The sequence below is a fragment of the Cervus canadensis genome, chromosome 11 (assembly GCF_019320065.1).
Source record: "Cervus canadensis isolate Bull #8, Minnesota chromosome 11, ASM1932006v1, whole genome shotgun sequence".
Lineage (NCBI taxonomy): Eukaryota > Metazoa > Chordata > Mammalia > Artiodactyla > Cervidae > Cervus > Cervus canadensis.
Window position 1 is genome coordinate 41549966 of NC_057396.1, and position 20784 is coordinate 41570749.

Consider the following 20784-nt stretch of genomic DNA (forward strand, 5'->3'; position numbering starts at 1 on the left):
AGGTCCCCGCTCACCAAAACTAGAGAAAGCCCTCACACAGCAAGGAAGACCTAGTGCAACAAAAATAAATAAATCTGGACTCCTTCAACCACCTGAATTGTATTCATGTTGATAAACATTTGTCAGTACCTAGCAAGTGACAGTTACAGGGGGATGTCAAAAATGACAGCTCTCAGATGAGTAGTCAATTATAAAACTTGAAGTAATTTGGTATGTCCTGGAAATTAGTGGCAGTTATTTTTCCCCATGTATATATATAATATGTATATGTTTACATATACATATGTTTACATATGTTTACATTTACATTACATTTACATTTACATCACAATATGTTTACATTTACATATATATAAATATATATGTAAATATACATACATACAAAACTTTAATTTTTATTTTGTATTGGGGTATAGCTGATTAACAATGTTAATGTTGTGATAGTTTCAGGTAAACAGTGAAGGGACTCACCCATACATATACATTTATTCATTCCCCTTGAAACTCCCCTACCATCCAGGCAGCCACATAACACTAAGTAGAGTTCCCTGTGCTATACAGTAGGACCTTGTTGGTTATCCATTTTAAATATAGCAGTGTGTGCATGTTCATCCCAAACTCCCTAACTGTCCCTTCCCCGCATCCATTCCCCCAGCAACCATAAGTTCATTCTCTGTGAGTCTGTTTCCCACAGAATACACTTCTGATATGTCAGCATGCTACCCAGGGTCCTTCATCTGACCTCTTTTGTCACTTCCCTACCACACAGGACTAATTAGTAATCACCAAGCTTGCCACGGCCTCTCACAAGTTTGAGACTTTGCCTCTACTTTTCCTTAGCTCATCTTCGCTAGCTTGGGATACATCTTCTTGTCCTTTAAAACAAAATCTCTGACTCTTGCAGAGCAGCTACTTGCTGTTTCTTGTGCGTCCAAAGCATTCTGTGCAGTCCTCTTCCAGGGCAATTCTTGGGCTGAATTGGAATTGCATACTCACTGTTTCCTTGCAAGCATTTTAGACAGAAGCTATGCTTTATTTGTCTTTTTATCCACAGGACCTGGGACATGGTATATATCTCACTCACTATTGAAATTCTTATTGTTTACTGTCCAAACTCAGGAATCAGTTAGATTCAGATAATGTAGTATCAGTCAGTTGCTACCCCAATGCATGCTAGGCCAACTTAAAAATCAAGTAGATTCAGATAACAAGAGGTACATGTGGACAATAGCAAGTGCTATTTCACTGTCTAGAAAGCCTGATTAGATGGAAGGCAGGAGGGCAGGAAGACCAGCTTTTATGAAATGGTACAGTGAGCCATGGGAAGATGTGGCTCTGCAGAAGGGCTGTGAATCCAGGGTGAGTGCTTAAAAAGAGCCTGGCATACAATACGTGCTCTATGTATTTTGATGAGTTTCACAGAACTCTTTAGCAAAACCACATGCTAAGTCCCTTCACTCGTGTCTTACTGCTTGTGACCCTGTGGACTATAGCCCTCCGGGCTCCTCTGTCCATGGGATTTTTCAGGCAAGAATACTGGAGTGGGTTGCTGTTTCTTTGTCTAGGGAAACTTCCTGTCCCAAAAATTGAACCTGTCTGTGTTTCTTATGTCTCCTGGATTGGCGGGCAGGTTCTTTACCACTAGCGCCACCTGGGAAGACCAGCAAAACCATATCAAAGGTTTATCTAGGTTCCCAACTCTAAAAGTATTTCACGGCACCCAGTATAGAGCACTGCCAGCTTCCCTTTATTGGTGATTAGCCATCGAGTCTGAGAGAGAAAACAGAGGATGCATGGCTGTTGGTTTGTATGGTTATGTGCTGCTCAACAGCATGGAGTGTGAGGAAGCTGGGAAGACCTGTGAATGGGAGTGAGTTCACAGCTTCCACTGTGAGTCTCTATAGCTGGAGTTCAACACAGCCAACCTCCTTCACATGTGTCCTTTCAGAAGAGACCAGCTTTCCATAACCTCCTTACCTTAGCTGGTTTTCTTCTGTGGTATTGAACTTCTATCTGACATATTGTAAATTTTCATGCTAACATATTTATTGTTTGACTCCCCTCAGAATATTTGCTCTATGAAGGCAGGGCTTTCTGTCTAATCTGCTATGTTCACTGCTAGATATCCTGTCCTAGGTTAGCATCTGGCACATACTACAAATTTTCTATTTTAATTGTGAATTTGTTAAATATCAAGAGATGTTAACATATGTCTGCAAAAACTCTCTAGGGTCCTGAATTTTTTTTTTAATGTAATGAGTTTCTGAGATAAAAGTTTGAGAACTGTTGTCCTAGAGGATCCAAGCTGGTCAACACTCATGAACAAGTGAAGCACGGAACTGGGCAGTCCTCCAAGGAATTTCTGATAAAACAGCCTCTGTTTTGCATTAGTTATCTAACTGTTGCAACATCTTAAGCATTTCAAGTTTATACTTATGCACTTTTTGCTTTTATTTAATTTTTATTTAAAGACTAAGCTGGGTTTTGGTTTCTACATAGTGGGTTATTTTTTTCTTCCTTTAATATTCTTACTTAAACAGAAAAGGATGAAAATGTTCTCAATGTCAAGGTGTGATACTGTCATTCTCCCATTTATCTAGCTATAAAACAGAGTCATTGACACTTTGCCATGAATTCTTCCTATGCAATCACTCCTACTGACGCTGTTCTATCCTGTCTCAAAGTGTGCTGGTGTAGCACTTGCTTACCTCATCCTGAACTTTGCAGCAGCCCTCTGACAGGTTCTTCAGTCTCCCCTCAGTCACATTAATGATCCATCCATTGCCTTCATATAGATATTTGCATACTTTAAAACTCATCTTGATGACTGCCTCTTTCCAAGAGCAGCAAGACCAAAAGTCTCATACAGATGTTATTAGAGGTTCTGTTGGAAAGATGGGCTCCAGAGCCAGACTTGAACTTGCTTTGGCCAAAAAAACTTGGTGAAAGCAACCAGATCTTGGTATGCTTGTGCCCTCTCCCTTAGACACCTTCCTGAATCATGAGAATAAGCCCAGGTTCGCCTCCAAAAGATCCAATGTCACATGGAGAAGAACCAAGCCACTGAGGCCATCCTTAGCTGGTCATCCACTGGGGAACATGCCACTAACTGTGGATGCACTAGGGAGTCTGCTGAGAACAGCTCAGACTGGCCCAGGCTGATAGAACTGCCCAGCTGCCCTGTGGAGTCCTGGGAAATAATCAATGATTGTTTTAATCCACTAAGTTTCAATGTGGTTTGTCATATAGCACTGCTGTGGCAGATACCTGGTGCAGGGTCAGGGTAAGGGAACTGTGAGCAGATAGGGAGAATGAGATGAATCTAGGGGATGGCGTCTAGGGGGTGGTGCTTACTCTTCAACACAGCAGGAAACTCTGAGTCACAGTTTCACCATCTGAATAGAAGTCATAATAGTATCTACCTAGCTGAGTTGTCAGGAGTATTGGACAACATACCAGAAAAAAGAGGCTTAATGGAATCCCTGGTAAATAGTTGCTTCCACTTTCCAATAAACTGCTCCTCAAGGTCAGAAAACACTGAACCCTACTCTGTGTGTTAGACTTGAGGAAAGAGCATGTACAGTGTAGAGATGCATGGAGTATATTTTAGTATACTATATGAAAGTAAGCTTTCAGAATAGCAGGTTCAACATAGCATAGAGAATCATGTAGATGGGGATAGACAGTACTAGGACAAGACTAAGCTGGAAATGTTCAAAGCTGCTGTGTTCAAAACTTACGGTTACCAAAGGGGGAAGGGCGGGAGAGAGAAATTAGGAATCAGGCCACGGGGTCGCTAAGAGTCAGACACGACTGAGCGACTTCACTTTCACTTTTCACTTTCATGCACTGGAGAAGGAAATGGCAACCCACTCCAGTGTTCTTGCCTGGAGAATCCCAGGGATGGGGGAGCCTGGTGGGCTGCCGTCTATGGGGTTGCACAAAGTCAGACACGACTGAAGTGACTCAGCAGTAGCAGATATGACAGTAATACATGTATTAAATAAAAAACAAGGACTTATTCTACAGCACAGGGAACTATAGTCTATATCTTATAATAATAACCTATAATGAAAAAGAATATGAAAAAAGAATATATACATATAACCAAATTTTTATATGTATAAAACTGAATCACTTTGCCGTACACCTGAAACACTGTGAATCATCCATACTTCAATAAAAAAATAATTTTTAAGAAAACTAGAAAAAGGTGCTGTGTTCAGTTGTTGGCTTGTTATCTTTTATAAAACCGTAAATACAACAGATACAGTATATACTACGTCCATAGTTTTTATTTAATCAGCAGATATTACTTTTAGAGAGAATAACAAAGCAAATTATTTGAAGAAAGTTAGATCAGGGTCAGTTGTAAAGGACTTAATGTTATTTTATGGGGTTTGCTTTGCCTTGAAAGATGATAAAGCAATGATAACTCTGGTAGCAATGCAAGACGAAATCTTGGAACAGGAAGATCAGTTAGGAGTCTTGTACAATAATCAGGACTAGAGATGATGAGAGAGCAGGGTAGAGGGAAAGAATAAAGTTGAAAGATATTCAGAAGGAAGAATCTATTGGATGTGGTGACTTATCAGATGAGGCCCAAAGGAATGCACCTGAGATTACCACCACAGGAGTGTGCGGTGGGGCTCTTCTGTTCACTGAGCAAACAGTGGGGAAAGCAAAGGAATTTCATTGTTTAAAAATAAGTGAAGAAAAGGCAGGGAATTAAAAACCAAGGGTTAGAGGGAGAGGGGAATTGACCCTTCTTGGCCAAGATTTGAAAGAATGATTTAAAGCAATTTGTTTATGAGTAGGAATCATCAAATAATGACCCAGAGGTGTGACATGGTGTTCATGCATGTCCCGCAATAATAAGGCCCCTGGGTGCAGGCATTTAGTCCCAGAGCAGAGGGCTTCTACCTGAGGACCTCTGTGACAGCTCTGTGATGGCCTGCCTGGCTCCAGTCTCTCCCTCTTATGAGCACCCAAACTCCCCTACTGCCAGTCCATTCTGAACACTGGGGCCAGAATGAACTTCCAAAAACACCTACCTGAGCCGGGACACTCCCATGCTTACATAGGAGTAAGCAAAACAGCACAGTGGGAACGGTTAGTATGTGTAGGAGTCAGCCTGTCTTTGTTTGAATCTTCCTCTGGGATTAGCTCCTCACAGTTCACATGATTTATTCACACAGTGCCCTGATTTCCATATCTATAAAATGGGGACTAATTCTAATACCTATCACATAGGTTTATTGTGAGAATTACCTGATGTAATCCAATAAGACCCCTTTAAATGCTTAAATATTACAAGGTACATCATAAGCACTCAATAACTATTAAGTACTGTTATTCATCGTATTTTCATCCTCCACAGCTAGAAGGTGAAGAGGCTCAGCACAAAGGAGTTTAGCTTTTGTCTGTTTCTTTCTTCTCCTCTCTACCACTTCCCCCTACACCAGACGTCTGCAGAACACTAAGCCCGATTAGGCCTATGTACCTCCATATGCTGGTTATTCGCTTGAAGTGCCCCCTACTCTCTTCTCCATTTAATTAGTTCTTTTCCAACATTAAAATTCAGTTTGAGACTTCTCTGGTGGTCCAGTGGTTAAGAATCTGCCTTGCAAGGCAGGGGATGCAAGTTCAATCCCTGGTCAAGGAATTAAGATCCCACATGCCACAGAGCAACTAAGCCCTCGCCCTGTGACTGCTGAGTCCACACACTAACGCCTGCCCCTGTGCTTCTGTGACACCCTCCATCAGAGCAGCCATCACCCCATCTGTTATTCTGGGTTTAGGTGGTTTCCCCACTTGGCTCCAAGCCTCTTGAGGACAAGAATGTTATCCTAGTCAAAGTTTCATCTCAAATGCCTGGCATAATGCCAACATATTTCTGGAATTCAGTTAGACTTCTGTTGAGTGAATGGATAAATGAATGAGTCAGAGAGAGAATGAATGGGGAGGTTCACTCCACCTGGAGCCAAAAGCCATCAGCTAAAACAGCTTAAGGGGGGATTCCCTAGTGGTCTAGTGGCTAAGACTCTACGCTCCCAATGAGAGATCAAACCCAGGTTCGACCCCTAGTCAGGGAACTAAGATTCCATGTGCTGCAACTGAGAGTTTGCATGCCGAAACTAAGAAACCTGCATGTCCCAATGAAGACTGAAGATGCCGTATGCTGCAACTAAGACCCAGCACAGCCAAAAAGATATTTTAAAAAATAAATAAATAAACAATTTTCAGACCTTCTATTAATACCTGTGTGATGGTCCTAGTGGTATCCTCATAGATCACAGGCCTTCCAGCTGGATACACAAGAAGTACACTGGCCTTTTTGAATGCAGCATAGCAACCTATGGGACTCTCCAGTAGGCAGCATAGAATAGGCTGGACGTACACTTTTGGTATTGCTGCCCTGTGAATGCAGCTTCTGTGTATGCGCATGTGCACACACATACACGGTACTGCATATACACATACACGGTGCATACACAAACACAAGTACTCTCATACTATCTTGCGCTTACACCTGTGTATACTCCTTTGAGGGAGATATTCTTCTCTGTTACAATTTAAGAGCTATACATCTCTTAATGTTTTGTTCCACTCATCACAAACTAATGGACCTTGGGAATTGGCTCACAAATACATTTTATTTGGCGTCCAGTGGGTTTTTTGCTTGTTTGTTTTATTTTGTTTGATTTTTAATGGTTTTGAATGTGAGGCACTCAAATTTATACTATCTGAGTGGATCCCAGAGGCATGTGAATTTGCAGCAATACACTTTCTTCTCTGAAACATGATCTAACTAAAGATATGAGTTATTTACTTCAGTAGGGAGAGGGTTGTTGGAGGTTATTTGCAAGCACCCTTGCAAATAAAGGAGCTGGACTAAAACAGGAAATAAAATAATGCTATAATGACTTCTTTTCACTGCCTTGAGAATTTTTCTTTACAAGCTATTTACAAGTTAAAAAGAGGTTAATACTATTCTGATTCACACAAGAATGCAGCCTGTGGAATCTGCCAAAGACTGTTAGATAAATTCTTAATCTGGGCATCTGAGCCAGTGGTGCTTTTCCATAAGTTGCCAAGTGCAATGCAAAATTTCTTTTTTTACTTATAGTGATTATAGTACCAAAGACTTGCAGTGACTTTAAACTATAAGTTAAATTGTATTTAGGTAACTTTCACTCACTGCATTCTAAATTATGTGTTAGACAGAAAAAGAGAGGGGGGTGGAAGGAGAAAGAGGACAGTCTACATGGGTTAGAGTTAAGACTCTAAGAATTTTACCTTGGCCCCAAAAATCCCTGGAATTGTGGGCCTCACATGAACCTCATTTGAGGGTTACGTCTAAATAAAGGCTAAAGACTGGAGGACACTACTAGAAAAAATGGCTTAATTACAGAGTAACTCTACCTTATTTATTATCCCTAGCATCCCATTCAGAGAAGGCAGTGGCACCCCACTCCAGTACTCTTGCCTGGAAAAACCCATGGATGGAGGAGCCTGGTAGGCTGCAGTCCATGGCATTGCTAAGAGTCGGACATGACTGAGCGACTTCACTTTCACTTTTCACTTTCATGCATTGGAGAAGGAAATGGCAACCCAGCCCAGTGTTCTTGCCTGGAGAATCCCAGGGACGGGGGAGCCTGGTGGGCTGCCGTCTATGGGGTCGCATAGTGTCGGCCACGACTGAAGAGACTTAGCAGTAGCAGCAGCAGCAGCATCCCATTTAGACTGATGCTTGAAATTTCTTAGGAAATCTCCCAAGACACAATGTTGAACTTTCCAAGAAAGCTATGATATCCTATCTTTCTAAGTTTTTCAAAGACACTCTCTGAGACAGCACGTATATATGAAAGAAACTCTTAATGTGACCTCCAGTGACCCTCCCTAGCCCATAATCCCATATTTGGCTACACAAGGGTTCTGACTTGAATCTTAAGAATTCCCATGGAAGTTCCAGAGCTGGCACAGTTCCAGCGGCCAAGGTTAGAAGACAGGAAGATGGGAGCCTTGTGGGAAGAAGGTGGGTAGAGGAAACAGCACCAGCTGGGATGCACAGAATTCTAAGGTTCCCACTCCCACGGTCATGCCCTACAAACTTGCTCCTCTTGAATGAGGGCAGCACCTGTGAAGATGATAGTTCTGCTTGACTAGGTTACAAATCAAGACAAAACTAAGGAAATTCTGTAGATGTAATTGAGGTCCCAGGGACTTCCCTGGTGGTGCTGTGATTAAGAATCTGCCTTTCATTGCAGGGGATGTGGATTTGATTCCTGGTTAGAGAACTAAAAGCCCACATGTCTCAGGGCAACCATGCCTGCACGTTGCAACTAGAGAAGCTGTGTGCCACAAACTGCAGAGCCCAGGCATTGCAGCTACTGAGCCCACATGCTCGAGAGCCCACGTTCCACATCAGAAGCCTATGCGCTGCAACTGGAGGAAAAGCCCAAGTGCCACAACGAAGACTCAGGGCAGCCAAAAAAATATTAAAGGTCCCAAATCAGTTGACTTTGAGTTAGTCAAAAGGAAGATGATTATAGGTGGGCTTGACCTAAATCAGATAAAAAACAGGGACTGAGCACTTCCCAAAGAGGAGCACTCTCCTCCCGGCCTTGAAGGAGCAACAACTACATTGTGGGCTGCCTGTGGAGAGGCATGGCTTCTCGAAGCTGAGGGCCTCCATCCTACAAGCACAGGAAGGTAAATTCTGTCAACATCAATAAGCTTGGAGGAGGGCCCCAAGTTCAAGGTGAGAATGTAGCCCAGGTAACACCTTGACTGTACCTTCGAGAGACTGTTGAACGAAATGTCCAGATAAGCTGTACCTGGATTCCTGAATCCACAGAAACTCTAAGATAGTAAATGTATACTATTTTAAACTGCTAAAGTTGTGGTAATTTGTTACACAGTATTAGCATAACTAACATAGGCAAAGCTACTAAGAGAAACGGCCCAAGCAATCGGGGAGGGGACAATATGTAAAACACAAACAGTGCATGGAAGGGGAATACACTGGCATCCCAAAGTCCAGATCAGGTCAGAGCACTAACCACACTGTTGTGATTGTTTACATCTTCCCCTAAGCCACGCTCTGAGGGGTGCCGCTATCAGCATCTCTTCTATAGACAATTTTTACAGACTTCTCCTCAGCAGGTCCTGACCCTGGATCTGTGAGTGCAGGAATGAAGACGGCAGGTATGTTCACAGTCTGGGTGAGGTGTCAAATACACACAGATGTGTGTAGCTGAGTGTTAGTGCTGCCGCAGAAGACTGAATGAGGTGCTCTGGGAGCACTAGGAGCCAACTCGTCTGGTGGGGGCCCCAGAAATGTTTATGGAAAATCCACAGCATTTTTGAGTCATAAAGGGTGGGCAGAAAAATTATATATATATAATTAATATATATTATATTAAATAATTATTATATTATTATAAATATAATAAATGTAATAATTATAATATATAATTATATATTATATTAATAAATATTATATAAATATAAAATATTTATATAAAATATAAATATAAAATAATATATAATTATAATAATTATAAAAATATAATTATAAAAATATAAATATTATATATATAATATTTATTATAATTATTATATATATTTATACATATAAATTATATATATATAATTATTATATATAGTAAGGTGGCTTCTCCACCAGGGCTTCCCTGGGGGCTCAGACAGTAAAGAATCTGCCAGCACTGCAGGAGACCCAGGTTCGATCCCTGGGTCAAGGAAATCCCCTGGCGAAGGGAATGGCTACCCTATATACATACGTACAAAAACTGCTACAGCATTGAGTTATGGGGGAAGTTATGGGTGACTTATGGGGGAAGAAAAGAGACATCAGCTTGGGCCACTTTGTGATGGGCCTTCCCCATCTGAAATGCTGAGATTTGAGTGGATTTGTTGTTGCTGTTGATAATTGATGACAAACAACAAAACCCGTCTACACCGAGGAGTGAGAGCATGTGTGTGTGTTGTGGGAAGATGTACGGGGCAGTAGACGGCAGCAGGAGGCAAGACCAGAGGCAAGAGAAGGGGTGAGAAAGCCAGCGCAGGATACAAGTGTGTTCCACTTGCTCCTTTGTCCCTGCTATGAGCACAGGGCCCACCTAAGAGTTGGGGGCAGAAAGTGCTTATTGAATCATAAACCGACAGATCATCAAAAGAAGGCTCCCAAGGCAATGGCCATGGAAGCAGCAATCCCTAAAAAGTTGAAAGAGTTTTCACTCACCATGGAGCTGGGAAGAGAATATTTTAGGCATCCAGGGTGTGAGGGATGAGGCAGAGGACAAGGGTTGTAAAAACAGAAAGTCCAGACTCAGGACCTCTGTTGAGCTCTAGCTGGAGTAGAAAGGGGCCACCTCAAGGCCTGAGGGGTTTAGAGTGTCTCAGGGATCCAATCCAGCACCATGGTTCAGGCTTGGGGTCCTCCCTGACCCTCGGTATGGAAGTTCAGGCACATTCTAGCTCAGGCTACATTAATAGCCAATCCTCCCTCCCAGTCAGCTTTTTAGGGAGCTGTTCATTTTCCACTGGCTCATCCTTATTCTTTTGCCTAAGAGGGAGGTAATATATATATACACACATATGTATATATACACATATATATATACACATACATATAGGACAGAAATGGTAAGGACCTAACAGAAGCAGAAGATATTAAGAAGAGGTGGCAAGAATACACAGAAGAACTATACAAAAAGATCTTCATGACCCAGATAATCACGGTGGTGTGATCACTCACCTAGAGCCAGACATCCTGGAATGTGAAGTCAAGCGGGTCTTAGGAAGCATCACTACGAACAAAGCTAGTGGATGTGATGGAATTCCAGTTGAGCTATTTCAAATCCTGAAAGATGACGCTGTGAAAGTGCTGCACTCAATATGCCAGCAAATTTGGAAAACTCAGCAGTGGCCACAGGATTGGAAAAGGTCAGTTTTCATTACAATTCCAAAGAAAGACAATGCCAAAGAATGCTCAAACTACAGCACAATTGTACTCATCTCACACGCTAGTAAAGTAATGCTCAAAATTCTCCAAGCCAGGCTTCAACAGTACATGAACCATGAACTTCCAGATGTTCAAGCTGGTTTTAGAAAAGGCAGAGGAACCAGAGAGCAAATTGCCAACATCCATTGGATTACTGAAAAAGCAAAAAAAAAAAATTTGCTTCTGCATTATTGACTATGCCAAAGCCTTTGACTGTGTGGATCACAACAAACTGTGGAAAATTCTTAAAAAGATGGGAATACCAGACCACCTGACCTGCCTCTTGAGAAATTTGTATGCAGACCAGGAATCAACAGTTAGAACTGGGCATGAAACAACAGACTTCCAACAACAGGTTCCAAATTGGGAAAGGAATACATCAAGGTTGTATATTTTCACCCTGCTTATTTAATTTCTACGCAGAATACATCATGAGAAACGCTAGGCTGGATGAAGCACAAGCTGGAATCAAGATTGCCGGGAGAAATATCAATAACCTCAGATATGCAGATGACACCATCCTAATGGCAGAAATCGAAGAAGAACTAAAGAGCCTCTTGATGAAAGTGAAAGAGGAAAGTGAAAAAGTTGGCTTAAAGCTCAACATTCAGAAAACTAACATCATGGAATCTGGTCCCATCACTTCATGGCAAATAGATGGGGAAACAGTGACAGACTTTGTTTTTTGGGCTCCAAAATCACTGCAGATGGTGACAGCAACCATGAAATTAAAAGACGCTTACTCCTTGGAAGGAAAGTTATGACCAACCTAGACAGCATATTATAAAGCAGAGACATTACTTAGCCAACAAATGTCCATCTAGTCAAGGCTATGGTTTTTCCAGTAGTCATGTATGGATGTGAGAGTTGGACTACAAAGAAAGCTGAGCACCGAAGAATTGATGCTTTTGAACTATGGTGTTGGAGAAGACTCTTGAGAGTCCCTTGGGCTGCAAGAAGATCCAACCAGTCCATCCTAAAGGAAATCAGCCCTGAATATTCATTGGAAGAACTGATGCTGAAGTTGAAATTCCAATACTTTGGCTACCTGATGCGAAGAACTAACTCATTTGAAAAGACCCTGATGCTGGGAAAGATTGAAGGCAGGAGGAAGAGGGGACGACAGAGGATGAGATGGTTGGATGGCATCACCGACTCGATGGACATGAGTTTGAGTAAACTCCGGGAATTGGTGATGGACAGGGAGGCCTGGCATGCTGTAGTCCATGGGGTTGCAAAGAGTTGGACACGACTGAGTGACTGAACTGAACTGAACATACAGCTGATTCTCTCATGTTGTACAGTAGAAACTAAGAACAACATTGTAAAACAATTGTACTCCAATAATAAGAATTTTTTAAAGAAGAAAAGAAAATTTTAAACACCCCTCAAAAATTGTTCAATGGTTCTCAATTGTTTCTTTAGTCAAGTTCAACCCTCTGAACTTAAAAAGCAAGGTCTTTTATTATCTGGGTGCTACAGGACCCTTCAGCCTTGGTCCCCGGCACTTTCCCGCCCCACACAGCTTCCACTCAGCCTTCCCTGCAGATCTACGTGTGGAAGTGCTGCTCGCTTTTGATCTGTTGCCACCCTCACTTGACGTGGCCTCTGCTCATCCTTCTCTAACTACTATGTTCAAAACTCAGATCAGAAGTCACCTCCTTTTGGAAGACCTTTCTTATAAATGACCGAAGGGGCTTTTACAAGGATTACATGGAAAAGATACATGAAACGCTTGGCCTAAAGATGGCATTCAGCTGCTTATATCTTGTTTACCTGATGTAATTTTCTCATATTTGGGGCAGGCATAATTAGCACATAACATTTTCCTATTTTCAATGAAACCATCTCAGAATACAGCCCCTGAGGCAGGGACTTGTCTCCCTCATGTTTTTAATGAGATGGACTCATGCACAGGAAATTTTCCTTCTTATTTATGTTTTTGTTGCTTGATACTTGTTATTATCATTTGAGCTCCTAATCCTTATTCTTAATGGCCTGGAAGTGATTTTGATGGATTCCAAGATTGGAGACAAGTACCTTGAATACATTACCATCCCAACAGCACAAACAATAATAATTCAGAGTAGTCCTTGGCCCTGAGGATTGGCTTTTGCTATTTCCAATTTTATATTGCTTCTTGGCACACTCTCCCTACTCCCAGGGCATGGAGAGAATCCACCAACCTGCCGCTCTCCATGGAAGGATGGGACCACACACCTCTACCAAACCAAGCCCTTCCTGGGTTGACTTCTGACACCATCACCCTGATCTTCTATGGAGGTTTTAGGAACTCTCTGGAAAAGGGAAAGTTGCTTTCTGAGAATACATTTTCCTTTGGATACCTGTTCCTTGATAAGATTTCTCTCCTAGCACGTGCCCACAAGAGCACACATCCAGTTCTTACTTGGTCAGTCTCCCTACTTGTGTGAGGTCTGTGTTCGGAAAGTCCCCCGAAGGGGTGGTAAAGATGTAGTTCTCTTACTTGCATTTAGTAGCGTCCGGATCCTCTCCTCTTCCTCGGCTTCTTGGACTAGCTTTTCTGCCAGCATCTTGTCCTCTGACTCCACACACAGGTCAGCTTCCCGCAGGTACTCCAGGTAGTCGATCTCCCGCTGGGCACGCTCCACTCTCAGTGCCAGGTTGTGCACTGCGCTCTTGTACTCACTTGTGTAGGTGTGACATCGTCCCAGCATAGTGGATATGTTTTTCGAGAACTCTTGGAAATCTTGAATGTATGCTCTTGTTGCTTGGGTACATTTCTGCAGTCCTTGCTTCAGTCAGAAAATAAATTCTCAAATTATTTCCAGTTATTTAAATTGCCCAAGTAATGTCAATAGCTCTCATTCATAGAAATAGACTTTTAAAATATAAACAGCTAAAAGGGGGTGAAATTTTAAAAATCACCCATAATTCCTCCCATCCAAGTACTAACCAGGCCCGACCCTGCTTAGCTTCCGAGATCAGATGAGATCGGGCGCGTTCAGGGTGGTATGACCGTAGACTAAAAATCACCCATAATTCCTTAACTCAAAGAACTATAGACACTTTAGTGTACAAATCTTTAGGTTTTCCTATGCATTTAGTCATACACATATAAACATATTTTAATGTGATTTTGCTACATGTGTGTTTTATAACATATTCTTAATTTGCTGATATATTGTGAACATGTTTCAATACCAATTAATATATATTTATACCATAATTTTAATAACACAATTCCATTAAATTGATATCCCATTATCGATTCCATTAGACTCTTTCTAATGAACATTTGGGCTTCCCTGGTGGCTCAGATGGTAAAGAATCTGCCTGCAATGTGGGAATCCTGGGTTCGATCCTTGAGATGGGAAGATCCCCTAGAGAAGGAAATGGCAACCCAGTCTAGTATTCTTGTCTGGAGGATCCCATGGACAGAGGAACCTGGTGAGCTACAGTCCATAGGGTCGAAAAGAGTCAGACATGACTGGTGACTAACATACACATATACATAAAGGACATTTACATAGTTTTCAATGATCCACTACTCAAACAATGGTGAAGAAAATATTTGTCTTTACATATTTATACTTCTCTGGTTATTTTCTTAGGATACATTTCCAGATGTAAGCTCTACCCCCAGCACCTGCACAGCACCTGGCACATAGCCACACTTAATATGAACTTACTGAATAAAAGAATAAGTTAAGGGGTCTTCCCTGGTGGCCCAGTGGTTAGGAGTCTGCCTGCCATTGCAGGGACACAGGTTCAATCCTTGGTCCAAGAAGATTCCACATGCCACGGAGCAACTACGCCCGTGTGCCACAACTACTGAGCCCGTGCACTAGAGCCCTGGAGCCACAAGTACTGAGCCCACATGCTGCAAGTACTGTGGTTTGCTCACCTTGAGCCTGTGCTCTACAAGAGAAGCCACCACAATGAGAAGCCCTCCCCGCTAGTTCCAGCTAGAGGGAAGCCGTGCAAAGCAACAAAGATCCAGAGCAGCGAAAATTAAATAATTTTTTAAAAATATTTTTTAAAAAGGAATAAGTGAATGAAGGATGAAAATGGGATGGGTTTCTGGGTCAGCATGCATACTTAAAGATCATTTGGTGGTTTACCAAAATGCTGTCCACAAAAGCTGTAAAAATATATACTTTGAACAGCAGGATATAAACTATTCACTGAAGAATGAAAGAGAGAAGCTTGAGAGAGAGAAAGGTGTGGAGAGAGACAGTGAGTGAGAGGGAGGGAAGACAGACAGAGATAGAGAGAAACAGAGGGGATGAGAGGGAAAGAGAGAGAGGAGAGAGAAATTGTCTAAATCTATCCTCTTTTATTCTTATCCCACCCCCTCCCCACACAAACCCCTGGATGTGGGATCGCATCACTTTGCACGGGTTTGCCTTGGCCAACAGTGGAGACACCTGGGACTTGACTCCCTACTAAGGTCACCACAGTCAGGGTGGGAAGACCTACATAAATCATACCCTCTTCTTTTCAGCCCACCTTCACAGCTATGAAAGTATTCATCTGTACTCAATACCCTTGTCTGCAGGCAGACTCAAGTCTTGTGGAGAGCTTGCAAGGATGAGACTGGCACTGAACCCCAAGGCAGGTCTGTGGTAAATGAAGAGGGACCACAGTTGAGCATAATTCTAGCACATGTAAGAAAGTGAGACTGGGAAGGTCTCTGAGGAGAGAACCAGCGAGGCAGCAGCAAGAGGCCATCGGCCTGGGAACATTCCATCTGTGGCTCCCAGGCCTCGGTTCACTGAACCTCAGAAACCCATTGCAGCCTGCTCTGAGGAAGTGTTCTACACTGACTGTAACCAAATAGTTTGGACTTAAAGAGTTTTCAGGAAATATAGAAAATAAATACCAGAGATAAGCATGTCTTTCAGAGAAGGGAAATAATTGATCAAAACTTAACTTGTACAAAAGCAAGACGGGACATATGAAATAGCTGATGTCAATGCCAGGGTGTGTCAAAGGTTAGGACAGAGGGTTACATTTGCCCCAGGGAGTCTGTCCCTGCTGCAAAAATGTTGGGTTTTGCAAATTTTAATGAAGTGGCAGCTATAACGCTAGGGAAAAATGCCCCGAAACTTCCTGTTTAACACTGCTGAAACCTGCTCATTTCTAAAACCAAATCCAGTTCAGCAAAAGCAGCACAAGCTTCTCAGTAAGCCAGTATCATGACTATTTACAGTGACCTAAAGTCTCACCATTAAAAGACACAAAGAAAACTAAAATATGCTATTCTCCTGAAATTGTAAAACATGAAGAAAACATGACCAAAATGTTTAATTTTCCTAATTTAAAAACTGAACAATTCAATAATAACATTTTAGACATTTACCACCATGCCAGGCAATGTTCTAAGTAGGAAATAATTCATTAAATCTTCTGAATATTAGTAAGAGAAATTCTATTAATGGCCCCATTTTACAGATGAGAAAAACTGCCAGATCAGACAACAGAGGAAAGCCCTGCTCAAGAAACCACTAGACAATGGAAAACATTCAGTGTACCCTTAGCAATCTTATCATTCACTATCTGGAAAAACACATCCTAATAGGTAGGAAAGTGTGGGTAAGATAAAGTGACTTCTGGGAGGCAGGTTTTCTGGGTCAGGGGCATGGATGCCACCTACCTCCAAGACTTGAAAGCGCTGATAGATATAGTGCACCATGGCCGGGTCCTGGGCACATTGCGGTGGGGGCAGGAAGGCCATGAAGACCAGAGCCCTGAAAATACAAGCTCGCCTAAGAGCCAGCATCATCCTGCAAACCACCCAGGGTGGGAATCTCTTCTGCTGCTGCTTCTCGAAGAAGACTCGAGGGTCCAGTTGGTGGTCTGCTTTCTAGCCGCTGCTGAGAAACTCCTCCAAAAACAGCCGGACAGCAAAGTCTGCTAGTTACTCCCTCTGATGCGTGATCTCACTTTGCAAGCTGGTGATCAAGTCCAGCTGTTGGCAAGTCCGTCCCCGGAGGCCTTGCAGGCCAACTCGGGGTAGAGAGTTCCCTGGGTCCAGCATCTGCTACAATCACCTTTGACACAAGGGGACCCTCTGCAGATAGTGGCTGCCCCCTCTTCAGGCATGGGTGAGCGTGTATGGGGTGGGGAGGGGGGCAGGGAGGGTTTCTCCCCTCTCCCCCGCTCTTTCCTTTTTACTTTTGCTTTCCTCCTCCCTAGAGAACTCTGCAGTCCAATCACAGCCCTGACCCCATACACACCACCCCCAACTTCTCAGAGCTGGACTCTCATTTTAGTTTCTGGCCAAAATTCCCGAGATCCTTTTCCCAGAAGTCCTTTTGGGAGACCCCACCCCGCCTCCAGACTCTCTTTGCATTCCTGAAGCTCTTAAAGGCACAGCAAGGAAAAAAAATGAAAGCTCTCTTACACCTCTGTCTTTGAGCAGGCAGGGTACAAGCCCCATTGCCCCTTGGGGAAGAGAGCTCCAATGGGCCACAGGCCTACCCACCCAGGGAGATAGCTGAGGAATATGAAATTCAAGTTCAGAAGAGTTTCATTAAGAACCAAACAATCACTGATTCAGGGGCACTTTCAGAGCCAAATCATCAGGAATGGAACTCCTTAGTGAGGAGGTCCTTGAGTTTTTTCACTCTCCAGTAGCAGAATTCCCTTCACCGGAAGCAACAGGCCAGCCATACAAAGGACTCAACTCACATCTCTAGTACAAAGTGGTAAAATAAAATCTTCAAATTTTTTGCCTTTTCTGTTCAGACCTACTTATTTTAACCTCTCCTACTGTGGTTGGGTCCAGGATACTCATGATTCTTTCTCAATCACTAACCAAAGTGGAGAAGGTTGGGGCATCTATGAAAAGTGAAAAGAGTCAGAAGGAGTCAGAAGACCAGGGTTTGTATTTGATCCCTGCAAAAGACACTAAAAGAATTTTCCAGGGTGGCCCCTGCATGTCCTTGTTCCCATTAGTTGTTCCTCTACCTCTCTTTCAAGTGACTTTAGCCCCTAACTGTCCCTCCTCACCCTCTTGGTATCATCGCAGACAGTGGTTCCTCATCCTTAAGGACAATCACTACTTCTAAGAACTATCTTTGATGACATTTAGGCCCCTATGGTCTGCGGATATAAGTGTACTAAGTCATGTCATATAAAGGATGTGAGTACTGTGGGATTTTGGTGTCTTTGGGACGCAGTGCGGGGAATGGGCTGGTCCTAGAACAAATTCTCTGTGGACATCAAGGGGCACAGAAATTCTCTGAAATAGGTGAAATTCTGCTGACCCTTCCTCTTAAATTTTCATTAAAAATACTGCCCCACTCAGCCTCCTTCCCCAAGTAAGAAGGCTCTTTTGGAAACCTCTCACGCCTGCCTTTTTAAAGGAGGGAGGGAGGCGGGAGGGGGGTTCAGGATGGGGAACACATGTAAATCCATGGCTGATTCATGTCAATGTATGGCAAAAACCACTACAATATTGTAAAGTAATTAGCCTCCAACTAATAAAAATAAATGGAAAAAAAAAAAAAGAATAAAAGTTTGGGAACCGCCCCCCCCAAAAAAAAAATAAATAAAATAAGTCTTATGCCAATACTTCTCTGGTTGATTTTCTTGATGAATGCCTCAACTCCTAACTGTGAGATAGTGAACTAAGATGGATAAGATCCAGAGGAGGTGAAACACAATTTTTAGGAGGCGGCATTTTCTTGGGGTACACTTTTCCTTGGTTTTCTATAGCATGCTTACATTATTTTTACAGTGAAATATACATTCAATACTAGGGACTTTCCAGATGGCACACCGGTAAAGAATCTGCCTGCCAATGCAGGAAATGCAAGAGATGCGGGTTTGATCCCTGGTTGAAAGGATCCCCTGGAGTAGGAAATGGCAGCTCACTCCAGTAATTTTGCCTGGGAAATTCTATGGACAGAGGAGCCTGATGGGCTACAGTCCATGGGGCCATAAAGAATTAGACAAGACTGAGCGCAGACGCACACACATACATTCAATACTAATGGCATGTAGAGGATCATTGGAGACTCGGTGAGAACGAAGCAGGAGGCCTTATTGTACCAGGTGTCCTTGGGCTGCTTCCAGGGCTGCCCTTGTCCACATGCCTCTGAAAGGGGCTCCAAAGAGCTTGGCCTCAGAGACCCTCAGTTCAGTGCTGGCAGACACTCCCTCTTTCTGCCCCACACACTCTCTCCTCATTCACCTGCTTTGTAGAGACACGCCGGGCCTCTGACCTCTAACTGCCCACACCTGGTCTTGCTTGGTGACCTTTACTCTCGTGATTCACAAGGCAGTAAAGTCTGCGGCTGGAACCCCTCCCTAACCCATTAGGATTGATGAGCCATGAGGCAGAACCAGAGTGGAAACCCTCATGTTCTTATGACCAGAAATCTCACAAAGGAAAATTAAACTCACCTCGGAGATAGTCACAGCTTTGACTGATATACAGTGGCTAACTGTGGCCTTTCTTATTCAGAGCAGACTTTAACTCAATGGAAAGAAAAAGATGGCCTGGTGCCCTCAGCCTGCTGTTGGGATAAAATCATTCACTTGGCTCTTCTGCCTCCCTTACATTTAGTCTCTGGCCTTGACCAATGCGGTAAGCTCCTTGGGGAGGACAGTGACCAAGCACGTGACTCGCTCCTCACCTTTGCAACTGAAGATCCCCTGGAGAAGGAAATGGCAGCCCACTCCAGTATCCTTGCCTGGAAAATCCCAAGGACAGAGGAGCCTGGTGGGCTGCAGTCCATGGGGTCGCGAAGAGTCGGGCAGGACTGAGCGACTAACACTTGTGTGTGTGACACTTGTGATCCTTCTGCTCTCCTGCCCTGGTATCCTGAGAGAGGAAACGTAAGCCCTTGACAACTACGATCATGTCCCCAGTGTGGCTGGATCTGAGTCACTAGTCCTTGATCTGGAAGACCAGCCCTGAGTTGCTCTTTTTCCTTAAGCGACAAGTCAGAACTGGACACATCAACGCCCAGCCTCACCAGCCCACTGAGGCTGCCCTCCCTCAGTTCCCCAGTCCTCTTGGCATTCTTCACCATCTTCATCACTGCCATCTTCATTACTTCATTCTTCGCCATCTTCATCACTGGTGGTCCTTTTGCTTGGCGCCTCCATATTAACTGACCCTACTGATTTCTAGAGCCTTCTCTACTCCCTGCACCTTCCACTTTACTGAGAGGTGCTGGCTGACTCTGGGAAAGTCTGTATGGAGGAGAACTTGTATTCTTGAGGAGGCAGAGGCCAACTCAACAGAACCCATCTGGGATACCAGAATCCATCATTTGGCTCTGAACAGGAAGTCTCTCTTCTTTTTTCCCTTGGTTTTCCCCTTTATCTTTTATTCACCACGCCTGTCCCCCAACCCCCAATAGCTCTTTGCCTTAACATCATTCTCCAACCTTCCAACCTTTTACAACTAACTGCCTTGTTTCCTGCTTGAGTGATTGGAGTGGTCTCTAATTACTTATGTCTCTTTAGATAAAACATTGGCTGCTTTTGTGCCAAAAGGAAAGTGCTTGAAAATGTGACCTCAGCAGACCCCTTGTGGGGAGGAAGAAATTTTCTCTATCCTTCTAGGCTCTTCTGGCTGGTTCTAAGAATTAAACTGACATGAGACAGATTAACAGGGGAAAATCAAACAAAAAATTTAAAAATATATGTACATATGTGTATATGGGAGAAAAACCCAGGAAAACAGAGTAACTCACCAAAATGACTGAAGTTCTTACCTTAAATACCATCCTCAGCTAAAGACAAAAGTGATTGGG

The 20784-nt window shown here is 43.1% G+C and overlaps 1 protein-coding gene across 1 annotated transcript in view; it reads right to left on the bottom strand.

The window, feature by feature from the left end:
• The window catches only part of OLFML1 (olfactomedin like 1), a 30589-nt gene extending 13305 nt beyond the window's left edge, over positions 1-17284 (bottom strand). Inside the window, exons 1-2 of the mRNA XM_043481837.1 lie at positions 16668-17284; positions 13515-13803 (exon numbers count right to left, since the gene is read on the bottom strand). Coding sequence (XP_043337772.1) covers positions 13515-13803; positions 16668-16796 — 418 coding nt within the window. The 5' untranslated portion in view covers positions 16797-17284. The remainder of the gene's footprint in view (positions 1-13514; positions 13804-16667) is intronic.
• Between the last annotated feature and the right edge of the window lie 3500 nt (positions 17285-20784).